Raw genomic sequence first — 19,049 nt, 5'->3', positions numbered from 1 at the left:
TTCACCTATTATGAAAATTCATGTTAAATTATTCTGTATCAACTACTCTGCACCTACATACAGGCTCTTACTCTGCAGTTAAAGTACTGGTCCCATGAACGACAATGACTTCTGTCCAACAATGCTAAAATACTGATTTTTGACAGGTTCTCAGTCCAACTATGGCAACCAAAAAATTCACCCGAAATCTGTTTAAATAAGAGCACCACAGAGGAGCACAGAGCTCTTTCTTTCCTTCTTTCCTTCCTTCCTTCCCTTCTTCCTTTTCTTCCTTCCTTTTCCTTCAGGTCCTGCTTTTCTTCCTTTCTTTCACTCTCGCTCTCTCTCCCTCTCTTGTAAATACCTGGTGGAATTTTTTATATCTTTGCTCAAGGTTCTTATTCAATTATTATAGACATAATTATTTTTTTTAAGAGCAGGCTTATTTTTAGCATTTGTTTTGAGCCTTGAAGATAAATGTAGCAATAAATCACAGTCACTTGAAATATTTTTTCTTACTTGAGATATTTTGGTATCCTTCATACTAAGGTTATTTCTCAGAGAAAAAAAAAAAAAATTGTGGTGCCAAAGGAAATGTATGCAAGGCTTTAATTCCGATTTAAGTTAGATGGCTGAAGAGAAAGGTCTTTGGGAATTTAAATAGCAAAACCAACCTACCTCCCCCTATCCTCTGAACAATCCAAAGAAAGTGTTCAAAGGTGAGAACAGGACTATGAAATTGTTTCCACTATATACGCAACATTAACCTCTATCATGTCGGCAAACAAAATGGTATCTTGGAACAGATATTATAAGCTCAGGGAGACTGTCAGAAGAAGATGCTGATGCACATCAAATTTAAAATATTAAATAAAACCTATCATCATAAATATTTTTCCTTGACCAATACTTAGAAAACATGGCACTGACTTAGATTGGGATGAATGTTGGGAATGAAGTTGGAAGAAATCCCTTGAGGGATTCCAGATCCATGCTTTTTGGTAGAGGCAGTGTGATCCTGTATCCGTCCTGGTGTTTGAGAGATGCCAACGTCCACTCACTCTAACTCTTCAGCCAAAAGTCTCCGAAGGTAAGAAATAATTCATCATACACACATTCGTAAAGGAGGTTTAAAATAATGTTCAGATAACAGCTTAGAAGTCTGGCATTTCTCTAAGCAAAATTGTGCTATTTTCAATTTTGCTTTCCAGTGAGGGGCATGATCCATTATGAAGGCACTGTGAAAAACAAAAGAGTTCTGTAGCAGTTTGTGACTAATATTAAAATATCAATTAAAATAAAAGGATTCCCATGCTGCTCCTGTGGAAGTCAATGGCAGTTGTGCCACTGGCTTCATGACAGAACCAAAGTTTGTATCTTACCAAATCCCTGAAACCTGGAGTAGTTCAAACTACAAGGAGTCACTCTAATTATTACAACTGCATGGGAACTAAGTCATAATTATTTTTTTCTTTTTTTCTGATCATACACAAGAGTCTTCAAATATGACATTTGCAAAAAAAGCACATTTCCAGGATTAGGTTCTGAGATAGATAGCTTCATGAGAAGTTATCTCAAGTTTCAGAGATTAATGTTATAATTCAGTGATCAAGGGTGTTGGCATGTCCCATGGAAGGGAACCAACTAAAAGACAATGGCTTGAGTAAGGAGACTGGAAAGCGATACATGAGATTAAATATTCAGAGCCTGGACTAGTTGAAGTTGCTAAAAATCCTTTCACTATTTCAGTGAGTTCTGGACTGGGGCCTTAAACGAAATAAAGCTCAGTCTTACCACTAAAGAACAATATGAAATTATGACTATGAACACATCTTACCACGCACCTTTACGGGGTTAATTTTGTCTCATTCCTGTCGATCCTGCAAGTCGGCAAGCTAAGCGCAACAGTTGAGGTGTTGAGGTCTCCCCTCTCCCGTTCAGCAGCCACCATTCCTGCTGAGGTATCCTCCTGGCTGTGAGAAGCCGCAGCTTCCCGGGCACTTCCAATGGGAAAACCCATGGAGTTGAGAGGGAAACGTGGCAGGCGGGGCAGCCGCCTCCTGAGCCCGCTCTGCACGGCTACGCCTTGCAGTCAGCACTGAAATCAGCCCAGGGTTAAGGGCTTAATCATCACAGGTGCCGAGCACCCTGGGGAGCCTCGAACAACTCGCGGGGCCCAGCCTCTGCCCTCCTCCCCTCCAGCAGAAATACAAATCCAAAAATAAAAGCAGGAAGACAGTTTACGAGGAGCATTTTATCTGAGTTAAAGTTGGAGCGGGCTGTAAACTCCCACGGGACATCTAGGTTTACACACTTCAGATGAAACTGTAAATTGAATATTAAACATACATTTTTATCAAATCATATTTCTCCCAGAGAAGGCTGAGGACTGCCAGTTTATTTTTTTAATCTGATTCGCTATGTTTACAAGTGGTAGGAAAGCTGGTTGTATCAGCTGCTCCATCTTTTTAGTTCTATTCGAGTGACTTTGATTTTGTTTTTCTAACACCGCTAAGAAAACTATAATGCAAAAAAAAAAAAATCTATAATCTGTGAAAAGGCTCTCTGAAATCCATCAACCAAGTTGTAGCCATAATTGCTTCTCTGGCTTATCAAAAAAAGGCTCATTTGCATTATCTGTTATCTTTAGATACCCATCCTGGTCTATAAACAGAGTTATCAATCCCGTTCAGAGGCCAGTCCACAAATTGAAGTTTTCTATAAAGGGAATTAACTATAAACAAGCCCGAGGCAATTTTCTTTGACAGCCAATGGTAAACCATAGGAAGTAACTTTAATAGTGATTTACAGTTCTTCTCTGGTTTCCATCCAACTTTTCCTTCTTGTGCTTCTGTTCCATCCAAAAAGGAATTTTTCAGATGTTCTAATTTCCCATTCAAGATGCAATCAATCCCAACTCTAGGTGTGTCTAATCCAATTTTTACGGTATGTTCATGGGCCAGCACCAGAGAAAAAGAACTCTCTTTTTATTTTCTTTCAATTGCCTCTGCTGCAATCACAAGACTTGTCATCTCCTGGTGTGAAATGCACAACAGTAGAAGAGAAAGCGAAGGAGATTTGAGAGAGAGAGAAATGAGCCAACCTAGCAAAAAGAAAGGGGAAAAGAGATACATGAAAATAACATTAACACTTTTGAATTATCCTACATACCGAAAGCTTCCATTTACCAGAATAATTAATTAACTCAAGATTTTTAAAGCCTGTGCAGAGTTTTTAAGTTCCTCATTTAAATCACAATATGCTGTTAGAACTGGGGTATTTAGGAATGAACTCCAGCTTCACACCACCCATCTCCCTCATCTGTACCACAGTGAAGTCAGATTCCAGTCCTGTATCACTTGCTCACGCACACCACCCTTACGGACACAAGCAAACCCCGTTGCCCGACCTCCCACACCACCGAGAGTCAGAGGACTGCTCCTCCTTTCTGAACAAAAGATCTTTTCTCTTAACAGCTTAACATACATTCTGGCTAACTCTGAACTTCCAGGAGACGTACGTTTAAAATACTTATTCTTCAATCTCTAATTAAAAAAATATCTCTAAGCCACTGACACACACAGTGGATCTTAATGGGCATCACAGGCACAGCAAAGAAATAACAAGCAGGGGTATGGTTCCTCTCTGGGTAAACTACAGCAAATTCAGGTAGAACAGCCAAAACCCCACTGACAAGAGACCTATGTGGTTTTAAATCTGTGAGAGCTGCTGCAGAACAGAGGAGAATTACACCCAAGAGTTTAGCAATTAATAAATATACCCTGTATCAACAAGAGACCAATAAAAATTGTTTCCTTTTACATTAAGGAGAAATAGATTTCATTCAGACCATGAAGCCTGTACACCCTCCTGTTCCTTTTCTCTATATATGCATATACGTGGGGGGCATATATAGATATATATATATGTGTATATGTGCGTGGGTTATTTTTCCCCTGATTGAAAGCTACCCTAATGGGCAGGCACTAATGGATTTGAAGTGATAAGGAAAAGGCGGACATGCAAAATGCTCCAGAACTTCTGTTCCTAATCAATCACCAGAGGATCAGTGACATCATTCAAGCCTTTGATCAGAGCTCCCCTTTCAAGCTTAAAAAGGGGGATAGATTGACCCACACCAGCGGAGGGACTGAAGAAACACCTAGGATACAATTCACAGTGAAATATGAGAAGTCACCGGCATCCCTCTTCAGAAAAACTATCCCTTCCCACCTTCCTCAAGGAATACAGCACGCATTCCAGAGCAACCAAGCACAAACAACAGATTTAGCTCTTTCCCCAATAATTAGAAAACAGCCAGGGAAACAACACATCACAAAATCCTTTCAGATTTTATTTTCGAAGCCTGCATGCACATTTTATCCCGAGCAGGCGGTTTATTACGTTTGCTTGCGTTTAAAAATCTTCTCAAGTGCATTAGTACAAAAAAAAAAAAAAAGGGGAAGGAACTTATTTTTCCAAAATGCCTGAGCAGCTTTAACAACTAAAGGCTGACACCCATTTTTAAAGAAGAAATAATTTTCAGGAGAACCAGCATCACGGCAAGCATTCGCTACACTTAGCCACCGGCCTTTGTCCACGTCAGGGCATTCAGGGAGTTGGGATCACTAATCCCACTTCAGCTAAAATTGAGCTCCATTGTTTCTCAGTTCATCTGAGTTTCCATGGCACTTACTAGGACTTAAGTGTTATTTGCTTAGTGCGGTTTGTTAAAAACGAAAAACAATAACTAAGTCTTAACGTGAGCATCAGGTTTGGGTTTTTTTTTTTTTCCTTTTTACTCTCAATAAGTTCAAGATGCAGTCAACATTTTACAGCCTCGGAGACTTCTTCCATCTAAAAATCTTCAAGAAAAGCAAAAGTTGAAAATAGACCTGAAACCGTGCACTTCATTGTTTTGGCTTGGTTTTCCCCCATCTGTATTTTTAAAAAATCTAATTGAGCTTCCTGAACAGCAGCAAAAATGTAGTTTATTATCTCCCTCATCAGGTGATCAATGATTTCATTAATAAGACAGATAACAAAACTGTCATATCATCGACACAGTTATGAAAGATGATCCTGGCTTCTTGCTCCATTTTCCAAGGTCTGGGATTCTCTGTGGCAGCTCTGAGTCCATTCAATATTTTCCACAGACAGAGAAAAGTGAAAATCCATTTTGAAACCAATTTCAATTAGGATCTAGAAGCTGTTATCACAGGTGTCGCAGAATGGGCCCGTAAGTGGAAATGTCGCCTATCCATTCTGAAATGAAACCTTATCAGGGGCTACGAAGATGGCTGAGGACAGCCTATCTGTAAATTACTTTTCGTCCTGTGTTAACTCAACCCTAGTTCTGTCATATGGAATTCTTTCCAGCCCCTCGTAATAATCTAATGACTAACTAGGCGCTGCACCAAAACGGCTTTTATTCTGCTTGGGCTTCCCCCGCCAAACGGGGCTGCAAATGCAAATAACCGGAGGCGGCCAGGCGAGCCGGCGTATTTAGTAATATCATTTAAAGCTCTCATAGTTTATTACGGGGAAGTAACGGGCTTGCATTCTGAAGCCTGTCTCCACCCATTGCATTCCTGGTGATTTTTCAATTGCAAACTCCAAGGCCCAGTTATTTCATTAATTCAGCACCCAAGTAGTGAGGCTTTTCTCTCACATCTTTCAGTCTCCTTTTAGCAAATTATCCCATGACGGAGGATTTATTCAGTCAAAGACCTCGGACTTTGAGAGGCAACAAAAGAATCAAGAGACTTTCTGGTCCACCTGCCTGGCGAATGATGAGGCAGGGTAAAGCCTCCCCTAGAGAAACCAATCAAACCATTGTGTGGCACAGTCAGACCTTTTCAACTGTCAAGCCAGGAGAGCAGGAAAAGAGATGAAAGAACTCAGGATGAAGCTACCATTTACAGAACCATGTGGGAATGGTCTCCGAAGATTTAATAATTGGGATGGAACTCAACTTTCTGAAAACTAAAAGAAAGAACAAAAAAAAAAAAGAAAAAGAAAAGAAAAAAAAGAAAAGGAAAAGGAAAAGAAGAAGAAAAGAGAGAGAAGAGAAAGGAGAGAAAGGAGGAAAGAAAAGAGAGAGACCAGGAGGAGGGGAAAACAATACCGGTCAGGCCCAGAAGGAACTTTTCTACAAAATCCTCTGTTGTTATGTATGAACCCCCTACGCTGGAAAAGAAGAGAAAAGCAAGCACACGACGGGGACAAAGAGAGAGCAAGAAAGAGAGCGCACAGTTTGTAATACTAACTTAAGTTTCAGCAATGCATCAGCTCATCTTAGGAAAAACTCCATCAGTACAAATCTGTTCTATTAAGCAGAACAAAAAAAAAAATCCCCTTAGTTTGGGGTATCTGCGTGCATTTTCAAGCTACTGCATGTGTGGGACTTAAGTTTTCACATGTCCACTTGGCTGCATGTGGAACATGCATGAAAAGTCCTACTAAATGCACGGAAACCAACGTATTTTAAGCGGTTGGCATGTGCAAAGAATGTGCACGCACAGCTCCTGTGTAGCAAGACTCCAGCTGATTGCAGGCACACGGTTAGGAACTGCTTTTTGATAATCTGACCCATAAAGCCTTACGAGCCAAATTTTAAAATCATCTGAACAAAACCCAGTATTTCCCGTGTGCTTCTCTTCTCCAAAGTGCCTCTGTGCACTTGAAATATACATCCGTCAGTAGGTCCAGATCACATTTACAAGTAAATCAACGTTTTTCTGAATTGCCAGCCTTACGAACAAAAATAGAATCTGCAAATTAAATTGGGACCACTTGCAGTATACATCAAAGGCAAAGACTTTTAATGGGAAATAAGATAATAACACAGCAATAAAATCCATCTCATTCCCTCTTAGCTGGGATGGCAAAAGAATGCATCTCCCTCTCCTCCCACCCACACCCCAAAGTAATGAGATATGGCTTGGAAAGAATACAGAGAATGTAGTTTTAATGCAGTACCTTCTTTACATGATCACATACCATACCCTAAGCACACTTCTCCCACTTAATGGTGTATGTATTTAGTAATAATTTCTATGTAAGCAGAAGCTGAGTTTTTTTCCAGTAAAGGGGAAGAAAAAAAAAAAGGGGGGGGGGGGGAGTAAATAGAAAGATACAGAGCAGGGATATAATCAAATGCAACACTGACGCCTGATTATTTCCTTTTAACTGGAGACAGATATGAAATAGAAAAGATCTAGAAGAGGAAAGACTAATGCCATTTGAAAACCTGTTAAGTAATTTAATTACTTCAACTGCCTTAATTTATACAATCGTAAAGCCAAATACTGTGCCTGCCAGAGGGGATGCCTGGTTTTAAGTCAGTTAGAAGGATTTTTAAAAATTCTTTTTATTTACTTTAAGAAGAAGATCGACTCCATGTAGCTCCTTCACTTGCAGATTCCCAAGGCTGGTCTCTTTTCAGGACCCAGGAAAACTCTCAGGATGCGAGAGTTTTCTACCTTTATTTTTTTAGTCCCCTTCCAATCCTCCCCAGCCGCCTGGCACGCATGTGTTTGCTGATGCCCGTTCCCAGCGGCTGGGAAGAAGGTGCCATCACTCGGAGCAGCAGTCCTGCTGCAGAGCCTTGCCATGCTGCCACGCAGCCTCTCCGCTTTGGTGGCACGGGCTGGGCACAGCGGTGCAAGGAGGCCATTTCTCTTTTAGGCTATCTTTCCCAGAGACCAGCATTTAACGGCAGTGAGTGAGCCCTTTTCTGGAAGGCTAACAATGTCACTGATGCTTCAGCTGCCAGCAACCTTTTTCCTACTAAAAATCAAACCTCTTGGTTGCTCCCCCCCACTCCCCAGTACTGTGGGCTGTAATGCCTGGATTTTTTGAGGTCTGATTGATACTGGACTCCTGTGAAGCACAAGCTACAGAGCGTGGCACCGTTGCCATACTGTAGAGACCCATTTTAAACCTTTTTTTTATTATTATCTCTTCTTACTCCATTTCAAAACCCAGGTTTAATTGTAATATGGTTGCTTGAGTGTTTTGGCTTTTTTTTTTTGTTTTTCAGGAAAAAAAATCCCCAGTGTATAATTCCCTAAATTTAACCTCCACCTTGTCCAGGTGGCAAGCTTCTGCTGCTAACTAATGTTTTCTCCCGATTCCACCTCGTGTTATCCAGCAGGATGTTAAGTCATTACTTACTGATTACAGTGATTGCAGGGATAAGCCACTCAATCATCTCTTTCTGGAACTTGCAAAGGGATACAGGAGGATTGACATTTAATATCCCTTATGCTATTAACCACTGCAGGGAGGGGAGAGAAGGGGGGAAAAAAAGAGGGAAATCTAGGCAGAATTAATGAAGCAATACTGTATTGCACTTGCAGATCATTGGCTTTAGAGCAAGGTAAGGGTAGGGCTGGCTCACTGCGGAACAACACTAGAAAATAGTATCAGGCAGAATGAGTTATTACAGTCTAAAATAAACCCTAACTTGATGACCGAAATTTTATTAGTAAGCATAAAGGACCACGGGTGCATTACTCCAAATGAACATGTATTTAATCAGCTACTCACATCAGATTACAATATACCAAGACATGCAGTCCCCACTTAATTACAACCTCCAATACTTTTGGTTCCAGCACTTCCAAGCATCAGGAGAACCTATCCTCCCCAAGGATAGGTACCTTCTTTTAGTTTATCCTCTTAGGACCTGGACATGATTACTAGAACAGAAGTGTACACAAAATGTTACAAGTTCAGGTCTTTGCCCTTATTCTTCTGCTCTACCACATCTGACCATTCTACCCTTACTTTTTAGGCTGCTGTATGCTGCCAGTACAGATAGGAATTACTCGCAATATTTGCCTTGCTGAAAAACAAAACCCTCAGAAAAACCTACACATCGAAGTCATCACATCCAATATCAACATACTACAGGATGTTGGTTCCTCCTTGACCTGAAAATGAGAAGTGAAGAGGGCCCCTCCATCCCCTTTGATTTCAGGGGACGAGGAGGGCATCTCCTGATCTCTTTGTAGAATCAGGTCTCATATAATCAGTTTGGGACTCAATTTGCAGGCCACTAAAATAGTACAGGCAATGTTTCTTGATACCTAAGAACCTCTTTTGAACCCTGACCTCTCAACGGGACCCTGAGCACGTCAGTCCAATGAGGGGGCCAAGAATGGGTATTATGATTAACACCTATTTTATGGTGAGCTTGAAAGCAAGCAGCAGGACAAGTAACCAACTGAAAGTTTAAACAGGAAATGTGATTCTTATGGGGTTGCAGACTGCTGAATACTTCCCTCACTCAACCCTGAAAGCACTACTAGGAAGAAAGAAAAAAAAAAAAAAAGAGACCTAGATGAAGCTGGCTCTTCTTCTGAAAGAATCAAAGTGGACGCAGGAACTTCCTCTCATTTATTCATCTATCAAGCTTGGTTTTAAGTTACATCATCATTAAGATAATTTCTGCTTTCTATCACTTTAAAGTATGTTCTCAATAGCTATCTGATTCTGATAAAGGTAGTCAAGTCCACAACCTACATACGTTTATAATTAGCTTTTTTTTAAGGCAGAGTAATAGGTTAATAAGAAATATCAGATTACACTGGAACAAGCTCATGGGTCAAAAACTAGACAAAACACATCAAACTGAAAATAAGTGCTTGCCTGTCAGACACTGAAGGAGTCCCTATACAATAACGGCATTGTTTTAACGCAACATTAAAAACATCAGTTGAGAGCCAAAATGTGCAAAAGAGGAAAGCATTTTAGTCACCAACAAAATTCACAAGCCAAACAGTAAATAAATCAGGGCTGAACACAGTATTACAATCTCCTAATGTTCTCCAAGCAATGCTGCAAAGTGCAGCTTTGCCTTGTAAAAGTATTAATTCAACCCTCACAGAAATTCCCTGTACTTTCTAGAAAATAAAGCGAAAAATTAATTATATCCATGTTACAGATTAAGCGAAAAAAATAAATTGCATATAGCTGAGGGCTGTGTTAGGTTAGCGTGGGGTTTTTTGGTCAACACCTCTTAGGAAGTACTCTAACAATAAATGATTCACCTACAAAGCAGAGCATAGAGTCTAAGCGAAGCACCCAGCCTGGTGAAGCATTAAAGCGACTGCCTAATTGTAGGCATGCAAAAACCGACATTAGGGCCAACAGAGCTATTCCTGTGGCTAAGGCGAGGCGTTGGCTTGAGTACTTGCTGGACTGGAGCTCAAGACTTTACTGGGACTCGGGAGGGCTGGTGATTCCCCGTGCCGGGGCGCAGGAGGGTACTGCACAAGCGTGGGCAGCATGGCTGTGCAGGCAGAGGAGCCAGAGGAGTTTTCTGCTCCAGCACTGCAGTGCTCAGCCTGACACACCAACTCAGCGTGCTGCCGATCTCAGCGACAGCTCATGTGCCAGGCTGCGAGGTATGGCAGCCGAGGCACAGGCACGCTCCTCGCCCTGCCAGCCCTGGCACGCGCTGGCAGAGCAGCATGGAGGAGTAGCCGAGAACAAGCCTCCATGCCGGCGTTCATCACACTTCAGCAAGGCAGGTCACCGTGCAGACTCCTGTAACGTTCACAGCATTCACCTGAAGATTTCTTTTTAATCCTCGGATTACTTGAAATTACAGGAGGTATCGTAGTATCCAACAGAGGTCTAGCAAGGCAGGTTTCATGACCTGCAATATCAGGTGAAGGGTCTCCAAGGGGAGCACAGAACTAATTTTAATGAGTTTATCAATGGATAGCTCCCTTCAGAAAGCCATTCCTCGCACAACTTGACAGAAACCTGTGTGTGCATGCAGGAACTTTCAGGATGATGACCTAAATCCATGCACTGATACGGTAGGCAACAGGGTCTTACTGCTTTGTCTCCAGGAACGTGGCAGGGATGCGCATGTGAGAAGACAAGGCCTGACAACACGGCACCGTGGTAGCATGGTGGTCCGGGACACTGGCCTCATTACTCCAATGTAATAACAGTGACATGGTCATGACATAAAAAGTATATTTATTTGTTACTGTTATTACTTTGCCAAAGCGATCAGTCTGAGGCTATCAAATCACGCTATACACAAAGAAAGCTTACTTTATACCCTAGCACAAACTTTTTCTTCATACAGTCTTTCGTGAATTAACATCCCCGTTAGCAATTTTCTCGAGCAGTCTTCCCCTCCTTGGATCTTAGCCTAGCAGTAAATATAGCAGCCAAACAAAGAAGGAGTAAAAGGAACAATTTGCAAAGAAATGTATCCTAGTAAACAGCGTGGTTTGGTTGAGATACACAAAATGAAACACAAAGGAGAAAAAATCAAAAGCTTGCAAAAATGAATTCAAAACAAAGCAAGAGTGGTCCCAAATTACAAAGTCCCACTGGGGATCAAAGTGCACCAGAGACTTTTGTTGGTTATTACAAATCATGATTTTTTTTTTTTTTTTACTTTTTTAATCACATGTATTTTAAAAGAAGTTTTAATTTGCTCCAGCACTAAGACCTTCCCCACATGTTTCAGCCTGGAGCACATTTTAATGGCTTAGTTATAAATCCTTGAAATTAGGGGTTTATAATGGAAACGCTGGCAGGCCCTTATCTAACACAGTACAAGCATCTTAGCCATATAGTCAGAGTTCGTAGTTAGGTGAGTGCAGCAGAAATCTTTTTTGTATTAAGCAATGACAGGAACTCAGCAGAAGTGGCTAACGTGTAAACTACGGCCTGTGCTTGCTTATTGTTTGAGTCTACAGCGCAGCTGGTGCTTTCCAAGGGGCACCCTCAAGTCCAGGCCTCATAACTTGCATTGCGTAGTTAGGGCTAACACACGAGCTGCCCTTCCAGATCACCTTTCGCACTTTCCTTCCCTTGCACCTAGGTTTACACCGGGCTCTTCAATAAACAGTTTGCACATCATATGATTTAAAAGCTTTCCACGCTCAATATCATTTTAACATAGATTCTGCTACTGGATGTGTTACTCACTTTTGGGAGCTGTTGAAATAATGGCATGTTCTTTGTTTCTTCATGATTGTAAGCTTTGCATAAAACTTGTAATTAACCGCTTTCAATCTATTTATGATCCAAGTTCTGACTCCTTCAGAAGACAGCAGAGCTACTGAGAAAATACTAGTTTCTACATCACACCTCAGACAGCTGTCACTCATGTTACCCTGCACATGTTACCCTGCAAACTTTGCTAATTAATGTGTTGTCCAGAAGGAGAGGAGCACTTCAGGCATGCTTACGAGGTGACATTAGTATGATAGGCAGGTGCTGCTCTGCAGTGACAGCAGAGTCTTCTGATAAAAACAGCAAGGATCACTCCTCTTTTTGTTATTTTTAAGGGTACCTTACCTTGTTTAACAGAGTATTCAAATGCAAATCACCACCATTTAACATTACCACAGCCCTCTGCAAAAAAAGAGGCACTGAATCAACAAAAGCTGCCTGTTTTGTAGGAGTGGTGTCTTATATCAACTGATGATGTTCCTGTAGTAATACTCATTCCAGCATTAAAGAACAAAAGATGCAAATGCGATGCAAGCTCCAGCTTCCATGCAAATTGGTCCTTGTAACCAAAAATTCATTATCATGACAATCACATCTGCAAGAAGCAAAACTTTAAAACACTGTGACAGTGAAACTCATGTTTAATTTCCTAAAGTTTTGGTATTAGTATTTGTTTTGGTACAAGTTCCATGGAGTCTCTACACTTAGAGGAAATTTTTCATATCCAGGAAGGAATGGAATTTTTTCTCTCTTTGAAGCCCAACCCTGTATCTTTGGGAAGTCGTTTTCTTGAATATACATGAAGGTAGATTAGAAACCCAAACCTTGGAGATCCTGGTGACTTCCCTAAATGCAAAGACTAACAAGACCAACCCTTACCCAGTGAAAACAAAGGTAACTGTCATTACCTTAACCAAAGGCAACCTCAGGCCCCAGGATGTGTACTACATTAGCATCTCATTCCATTAATAGGAGACAATTCCAGCGACAAAAATTTCTAGGTATTCATTAGACTTAGAATCATTCCAGCTCTTGGGAGTTTGATGCCCCTGACATGCAGTAATACACCACCTAGATGAAGCAGGTAGTTAAGAACTAATATTACCTTTAAAGCTGATAGGTAGACTAGAGAGAGAACATGATTTGACCACAGGGCAAATCAGTGGCAGAATTAGGCAAAAACAGCTTGAAGGCTTTATTTGTAGCCCTCTAACTCTAAATGTTTAACGATAATGTTAAAGCTAGCCCAAACAGTCAGAGGTATATGCCAATATTGAGTTTGAGTACAAGCCCCTGACACATCAAAGAATACGCATATGTGTTTAAGTGTGCATCTGTTTGAAAAGTTGGGCCAATGTGAAAAATCCTGTTATCGAAAAAAAGAAATACAATGGGGAGCTCTTCAGCTAATGCGAACCACTGTAATTCTATTGACAGCAATGGATCTGTGCTGACGTACACCAGCTGAGGATCTAATTTCATATGCCTTAGAAAACTGATGCAACTTTTTCCATAGCTGCTCAAGAGTTCTATGCTCTCGTAGGGATCAACTCTCCAACTAGTAGGTCAGCAGGTGCTGATTTCGCTTTGAATCTGAAGTCCAGTCGCACAGAAGGATACTGGGACATGCGCCGTCTAATTTTTACTGACCCACAGAGATTCTCCTCTAGTATGGCTGTAGGATTCAGGTATGTTCTGCTTTGTCTAGTGGGAGATGATACATGTTTCTTTGAGAAAGCAGAAACCTTTCTTCAAGATATCAAAGTGAGAACCTGACCTGGACCACAAGCCCAGATGAGTGAGCATGATGGAAGCAGAAAGGGTGAACAGAAAATGTTTTGCCAGGAATATACCAGGACTCCAAAATATGCAGAAAGACATCTTCCATTTTTAGCCATTATTAGACTGATTTGCAAAAACCAACAGTTCATCTGCAACTATCCAAAATCCACAGGTCTAAACTCTGCCCACACTTTTTCAAGTCATTTTCTTTCCTAATGCAAAGGGAGTTTTGCATTAGTAGGGACCAATACACTCAGCCCTCTTACACTGAACAATGAAACAGCCAGGGCTGGGATTACACACTCTCCAGAGAGGCAGAGAATATGTAAAATTGTCAAGTGAGGTAATCCCTGGGGAGAATTAAGCAAAATACTCCAGTTTTGCAAATCTACAAGCTGTACATTCACAACTTTGAAATGAATTCACGGGAGGATACACTCTTAGCTTGGTGTTTTGTCCCTGGCCATTAAAGAACTTTGGGGAGGTGGGGGCAGCCCTTTGCGTGGGGCAAGTTTATTTGTAAAAGAAGAGAAGAAAAAAAAACCTTTGCCATTAATTTTGACAGAGCTACTTCTGTCTTTTTTGTAATAACTAATTATCTAACTAGCGTAAGGGATTTCAATGGCTAAATGCAAAGCGCTCACAAGCCCTGCCAGGCTAATCAAAACAATTTCCAAAACGCCAAAAACAGGAACTTCCTATAATAAATAACTTAGCACATTTACATCTCAAATTAGAACATCTGGAAGAAAAAGACTACGCCTTATGCCAAAACAGGCCTTATTGTATCCTACCACTTTCCATCACCACCACCCCACCCTGTTCGTTTTCTTAAGCCTTTCCTTAGAACAAACACTGATCCAGGTGCAAATGCTCAATTCACAAGGAATGCAGTGAACATAAAATTACTGTAGGTTTGGCTGCTAGTAAATCCCTGCTGTTACTCACCATTGGAAGTTGTGCTGGAGGCAACAGCTTTCTCACTGACATCTGTTCGACTGGAGCATTTCACGATGGAATTCTCCACTTTTTTCTTCTCCGTCGTGGTAGAGCTATGGGACTGCGCCTCCATGATGACTTCTCATTACTTCAGCTCTCCTTGTACTAATACCTGAATGGAACAAGAGAGCCATAAACTTTAAATACTATGCAAAAGCCTAGCCCAAAACCACTCACACCTCTCACCTGAAGAAAAGCCTGCAGCACAACTGAATTAGCGGTCTACAGGCCACTTCTGTATGCCCACCAAATCATGTTTGTATGCATGAATTCCTGAGAAATTTAAGGAAACACTAACACCAAAAGTAAGTATGTTTGCCTTTAAAGAGAATCAGCATCACAAACCACGACGCTGCTTGATGGGTAGCTCCATTTTTTTCAAGCCTGTAGGGTTTTAATGGACCCAGGGGAAAAAAGCCAGTATTTTTCTCCTATGTCCAGAGCACTTTGAAACAACGCAAAACAAATCAAGACAGACCTTCATGTTGACTAGAGAAGCCAAATATTTAAATTTCAGCATTCATGCTATCCGAACACACTGCAGCAAGAATTATCCTGTCTATCTCTACACCTTGTCCTACTCGTGTAAACATCTCTCACTTTGTTTGTTCAGAAATCTAACTCAAACAAAAGTGCATTGGAGCAACACCCTGAAAACCACAGGCAAAGGCAAATATTATTGCTAGTGGCAGATAATGAGATCACTTTCTTTTCCATGAAAATGCTGAAAATTGAAAACTCTGCAGAGGTGTGTATCTGGTTATTCTGCCTTTCCTGGCTGTTCTCAGTGTCATCTCCAAACGATACATTCATTTTATACGCCACAGATCACTTCTCCTTATTCTCAGAGCTTTGACATTCCTGGCATAAACCCAAGAAGCCCACAAGCTTCCCCAAGGGTGACACTGCTTGTGCAGCAGTGTATCCACGCCAGGCCCCGAGACTGCAGGGATCTTGGGCTGTGAAGAACACAAGCATTCCCAAGCGCTCGTCTGCAGCTTAACTTGACGCACGCCAGTCTGTCCAAGTAAGCTTTACACAAATCATCAATATTCAGCACACACCATGCTTAGAACCCAAGTACCTAGGTTCTTTGGTAGTTTGAACGTGATCCTATGCAACAACAAAAAATAGTAATAAATAAATAGGGTGTTTTCAGCTCTGAGCAGCACCGCAGTCATTAGCTAAAAGGGTCTGAAACGGAAGGAAGTCGCACTATTCTAGAGCAACATTTAAATGAATTAAAAAACCAAAGGCTTCAAAACAAGCCACAAAGTAAACTATAATGAACTGTAATTACATTAGCAACCTGTTTCCCCAATTCTGACAAGCAAAAAAACCCCAAAAAACAAAAACCAAAAAAAGGCTACAAAGCCAATTCATCACAAACACAGCTGTCTAGTAAACCTTCCCCTTCCCACCTCCCTAGTAGTTCTTTTTAATAGCACAATAAAACACTCCAAAGCCTCATTGTTATACAGTAGGGATCAAAGAAGAGCCCAATCACTAAATGAATCATTATTTAGCTAGGCAGCACAGCCAGAGAATTGGACTAGATACCAGAGACTCTCTGCCACCGACCTACTGGTCTAACCTTCAGCTAGGCATTTTTCTTCCCTTGAGATCCTTTCTTGCTAAAAGCAGGAATAAGAAAGCTCTGCCTGCCATGGCAGAGTAGTTATGAGAGTACTTTCAAGCTCTACCTGTGAAAGTGCTATAAATATTATTGCGATCTGCAAAATGACTTCCTACCAGAACATGAAGGGGAACGTCAGGTGTCTTCAAATATGAAGGAGAGATCTAACAACACTCAACTTGCAACAGCCCTCGCTGGTACCCAGCAATGCACAAATCTCCTGGAGGTGAGATCTCATACGAGCTTTGTAAACAGCACCTCTCCAAATTTCTCGTATGCTTTCTCTCCCCTTCCACTTGCACACCTCACGCAAGAGCGTCCACAGCTTTAGTCAATTATCAAATATATCAGGCTTTTCAGTCCCTTGTGTTGGCAGAAACTGGGGGGATGCCGGCACTGCTGCCAAGCTGTTCACCCCACGCTGACCAGACCATGCTTGTTTTCTCTGTACAGCCCTGGCCACATAAGTACCCAGATCTACCTCTACCCAGCCTCCGGCCACCGCGTGAGCGAGTCCTTCAATGTACCCTCTCGTGCCCTGACTACCCTCCTTGAAGTTATTTAATATTCTCTAAATAGAGTAGTTTTTTCTGCTGTCAGTGAAGGAGTTTTAAAAGCTATACATTTTCAGTTGTGATTATTTTTCTTCTGTTTTGCCTTTTAAGGGCCAAGTCTGCTATTCAGGCAGCATCTTCATTTACATCAAAGAGATTGACTGTGTGAGAGCTTGGAGGGGGAAGCTGCAGAATTTGTCCCCCATTTTCTTCTGTCTTCGATTCACAAGCCTGTTTCTTTTGGCTAAAAGTCATGAAAGGAAACAATTATGCTCCCTATTCAACTAGAAAGGAAGAAGCCCCATACTTTGCCCCCATTTCACAAGGCCAGCAGAGTGGTGTGAAACATTTGGGTAAAGGTCACAAAACCGATGACAGGTATCTACAGCCGTTCCACCGCCTCCTGCCATGCAGATGTCTGTGCAGACATGAGCAAGGAGCCCTCACTTATCTACACCTCCTTCCCCGCTCCTCCACAGCAGGACAGTACCTCCATTACAATCTGATCCTACCACTCCTCAGAAAAGGAAGGAGACGAAGGTACTGTAAGGAGTTAACACAGCTTTAATCTCCTAAAAAAGCATCTTTGGATCATCTGCAATTCAAGAGCAACATGGGGCTGCTCAGACTGGCATCCATCCATTCTCTTGGCTCTTTTTTTCCTTCCCCAACAGCCTACCAATGAGATTTTTCTGGTGGTTTGGGGCCGTTTTTTTTAAGAGAGGGAAGCCTAGGCGACATAATTCCACATTTCCCACCACTTTCTATCACTCTCCTCTTTTATGCTACCTAGTGTGGACAATGGTACAGAACAGAGGCCTGAAGTAGCAGCTTAAAGTGAATTTTTGGTCAGAAAATTGCAGAATTGGCCATGAGCTAATATAAACATCTGCTCTTGGTACCTGTTCTGGTTCATGTCTGCTTAGTTTACATCCAGAAGGCTGTTTTTATTCATGTTAGCATGGAAGAGGGAACGCCGCAAGAGTAAACTTTCTCACTCGGCTCTACACCCTGCACCATGAGCCGACGGCCCCGCTGCTGCAGACGTTTCCTCCCGCGCCTTCCTTCCTCCGCTCCCAACCCACGCACGTGTGGCAAGGGCGTCTGCAACAACTCCAGCACCTCCAGTTACACGCCAGTGCCGTATCAACTACATGGTGATATGCGTGGCTGGGAGAGTAAGGAAAGCCAGGAGAGATGGCAGGACTAATGATTAGAGGTATGTTTTGCCAAGCACGCCTGATAGGGAAGCAGTCAACTGGAAATCAGTATGGTGCCCCAAAAATCTTTCTTTTCCTTAAGATGAACTTAAGCCCAAGTTGAAAACGCAAACCAGACACACATGTCTTCTAGAATAATTCTCCTTAGTTTTGTCTGTGATTTTTATTTTCTCTCAGAAATTGTACTATGAGAATTGCAGTCTACCAAACAAAAAAAAAAAAATGTCCAGGACGATGTGAAGATTTCTTTCCACTGGCTGTTAATCCCTATCAAAAAGCATTCTGAAAATCAGCCAGCCTGACGTCGTCTTCCCATTAAAATACGCCGTGGTTTGTATGGTGGTGTACACGGCTCTCCCCAGCATGTGGGTCACTGACTTCCCTGTTGCTGCCCCCAGGCCTGAGACAGTATGTATCTATCCTGCAGCACGGAGCTCCGCTTTCAAAAAACCAGAAAGCTAGTTTCTGTCGGCTATCCAGCATCTCCATGTGCATATGAATGGCAAGAAAATGCTGTAACAGTATATGGGCAAAAGCCTGAACTTTCATAGGTAAATAGAGGGATAAACATTCCTTCCTGAAAGCAAACATTCATGGCTTTTTCCCATTCAACCATGCTTGAACCTTTTGTAATTTCCCTAAAGCCTGAACCCACTGCACAATTAATTCCAGATCCCCATTTTAAAGCTAATCCCTCTCAAAACAGCAACCTGCCTGCAGGTGTGTCTCTTCTTTTGAAATCATAAATGCAAACTTTCACCAATTGCATATTAAATTGGAGAAATTTTAGGAACAAGCTACTGGAGTGAACGAGTTAATGGAGGAAAACTCTCTCTCTTAAAAGGAGCGTCAACAAATGGCAATATGTTGGAAATGTATTTTGAA

At 41.6% G+C, this 19,049-nt stretch overlaps 1 protein-coding gene across 3 annotated transcripts in view; it reads right to left on the bottom strand.

Annotated features, from left to right (window-relative positions):
• The window catches only part of GLI3 (GLI family zinc finger 3), a 211,004-nt gene that overhangs the window by 181,157 nt on the left and 10,798 nt on the right, over positions 1-19,049 (bottom strand). For all 3 annotated transcript variants that reach the window (XM_087766885.1, XM_087766894.1, XM_087766901.1), the window contains exon 2: positions 14,704-14,866. In XM_087766885.1, coding sequence (XP_087623011.1) covers positions 14,704-14,827 — 124 coding nt within the window. In that variant the 5' untranslated portion in view covers positions 14,828-14,866. The remainder of the gene's footprint in view (positions 1-14,703; positions 14,867-19,049) is intronic.

Source organism: Nipponia nippon, unplaced genomic scaffold (assembly GCF_047370975.1).
Source record: "Nipponia nippon isolate SJK-2023a ecotype South Korea unplaced genomic scaffold, ASM4737097v1 scaffold_1, whole genome shotgun sequence".
In the NCBI taxonomy this organism is placed as follows: Eukaryota; Metazoa; Chordata; class Aves; order Pelecaniformes; family Threskiornithidae; genus Nipponia; species Nipponia nippon.
Note: the sequence above shows the minus strand (reverse complement) of the source record. Positions and strands in the feature narration are given on the sequence as shown.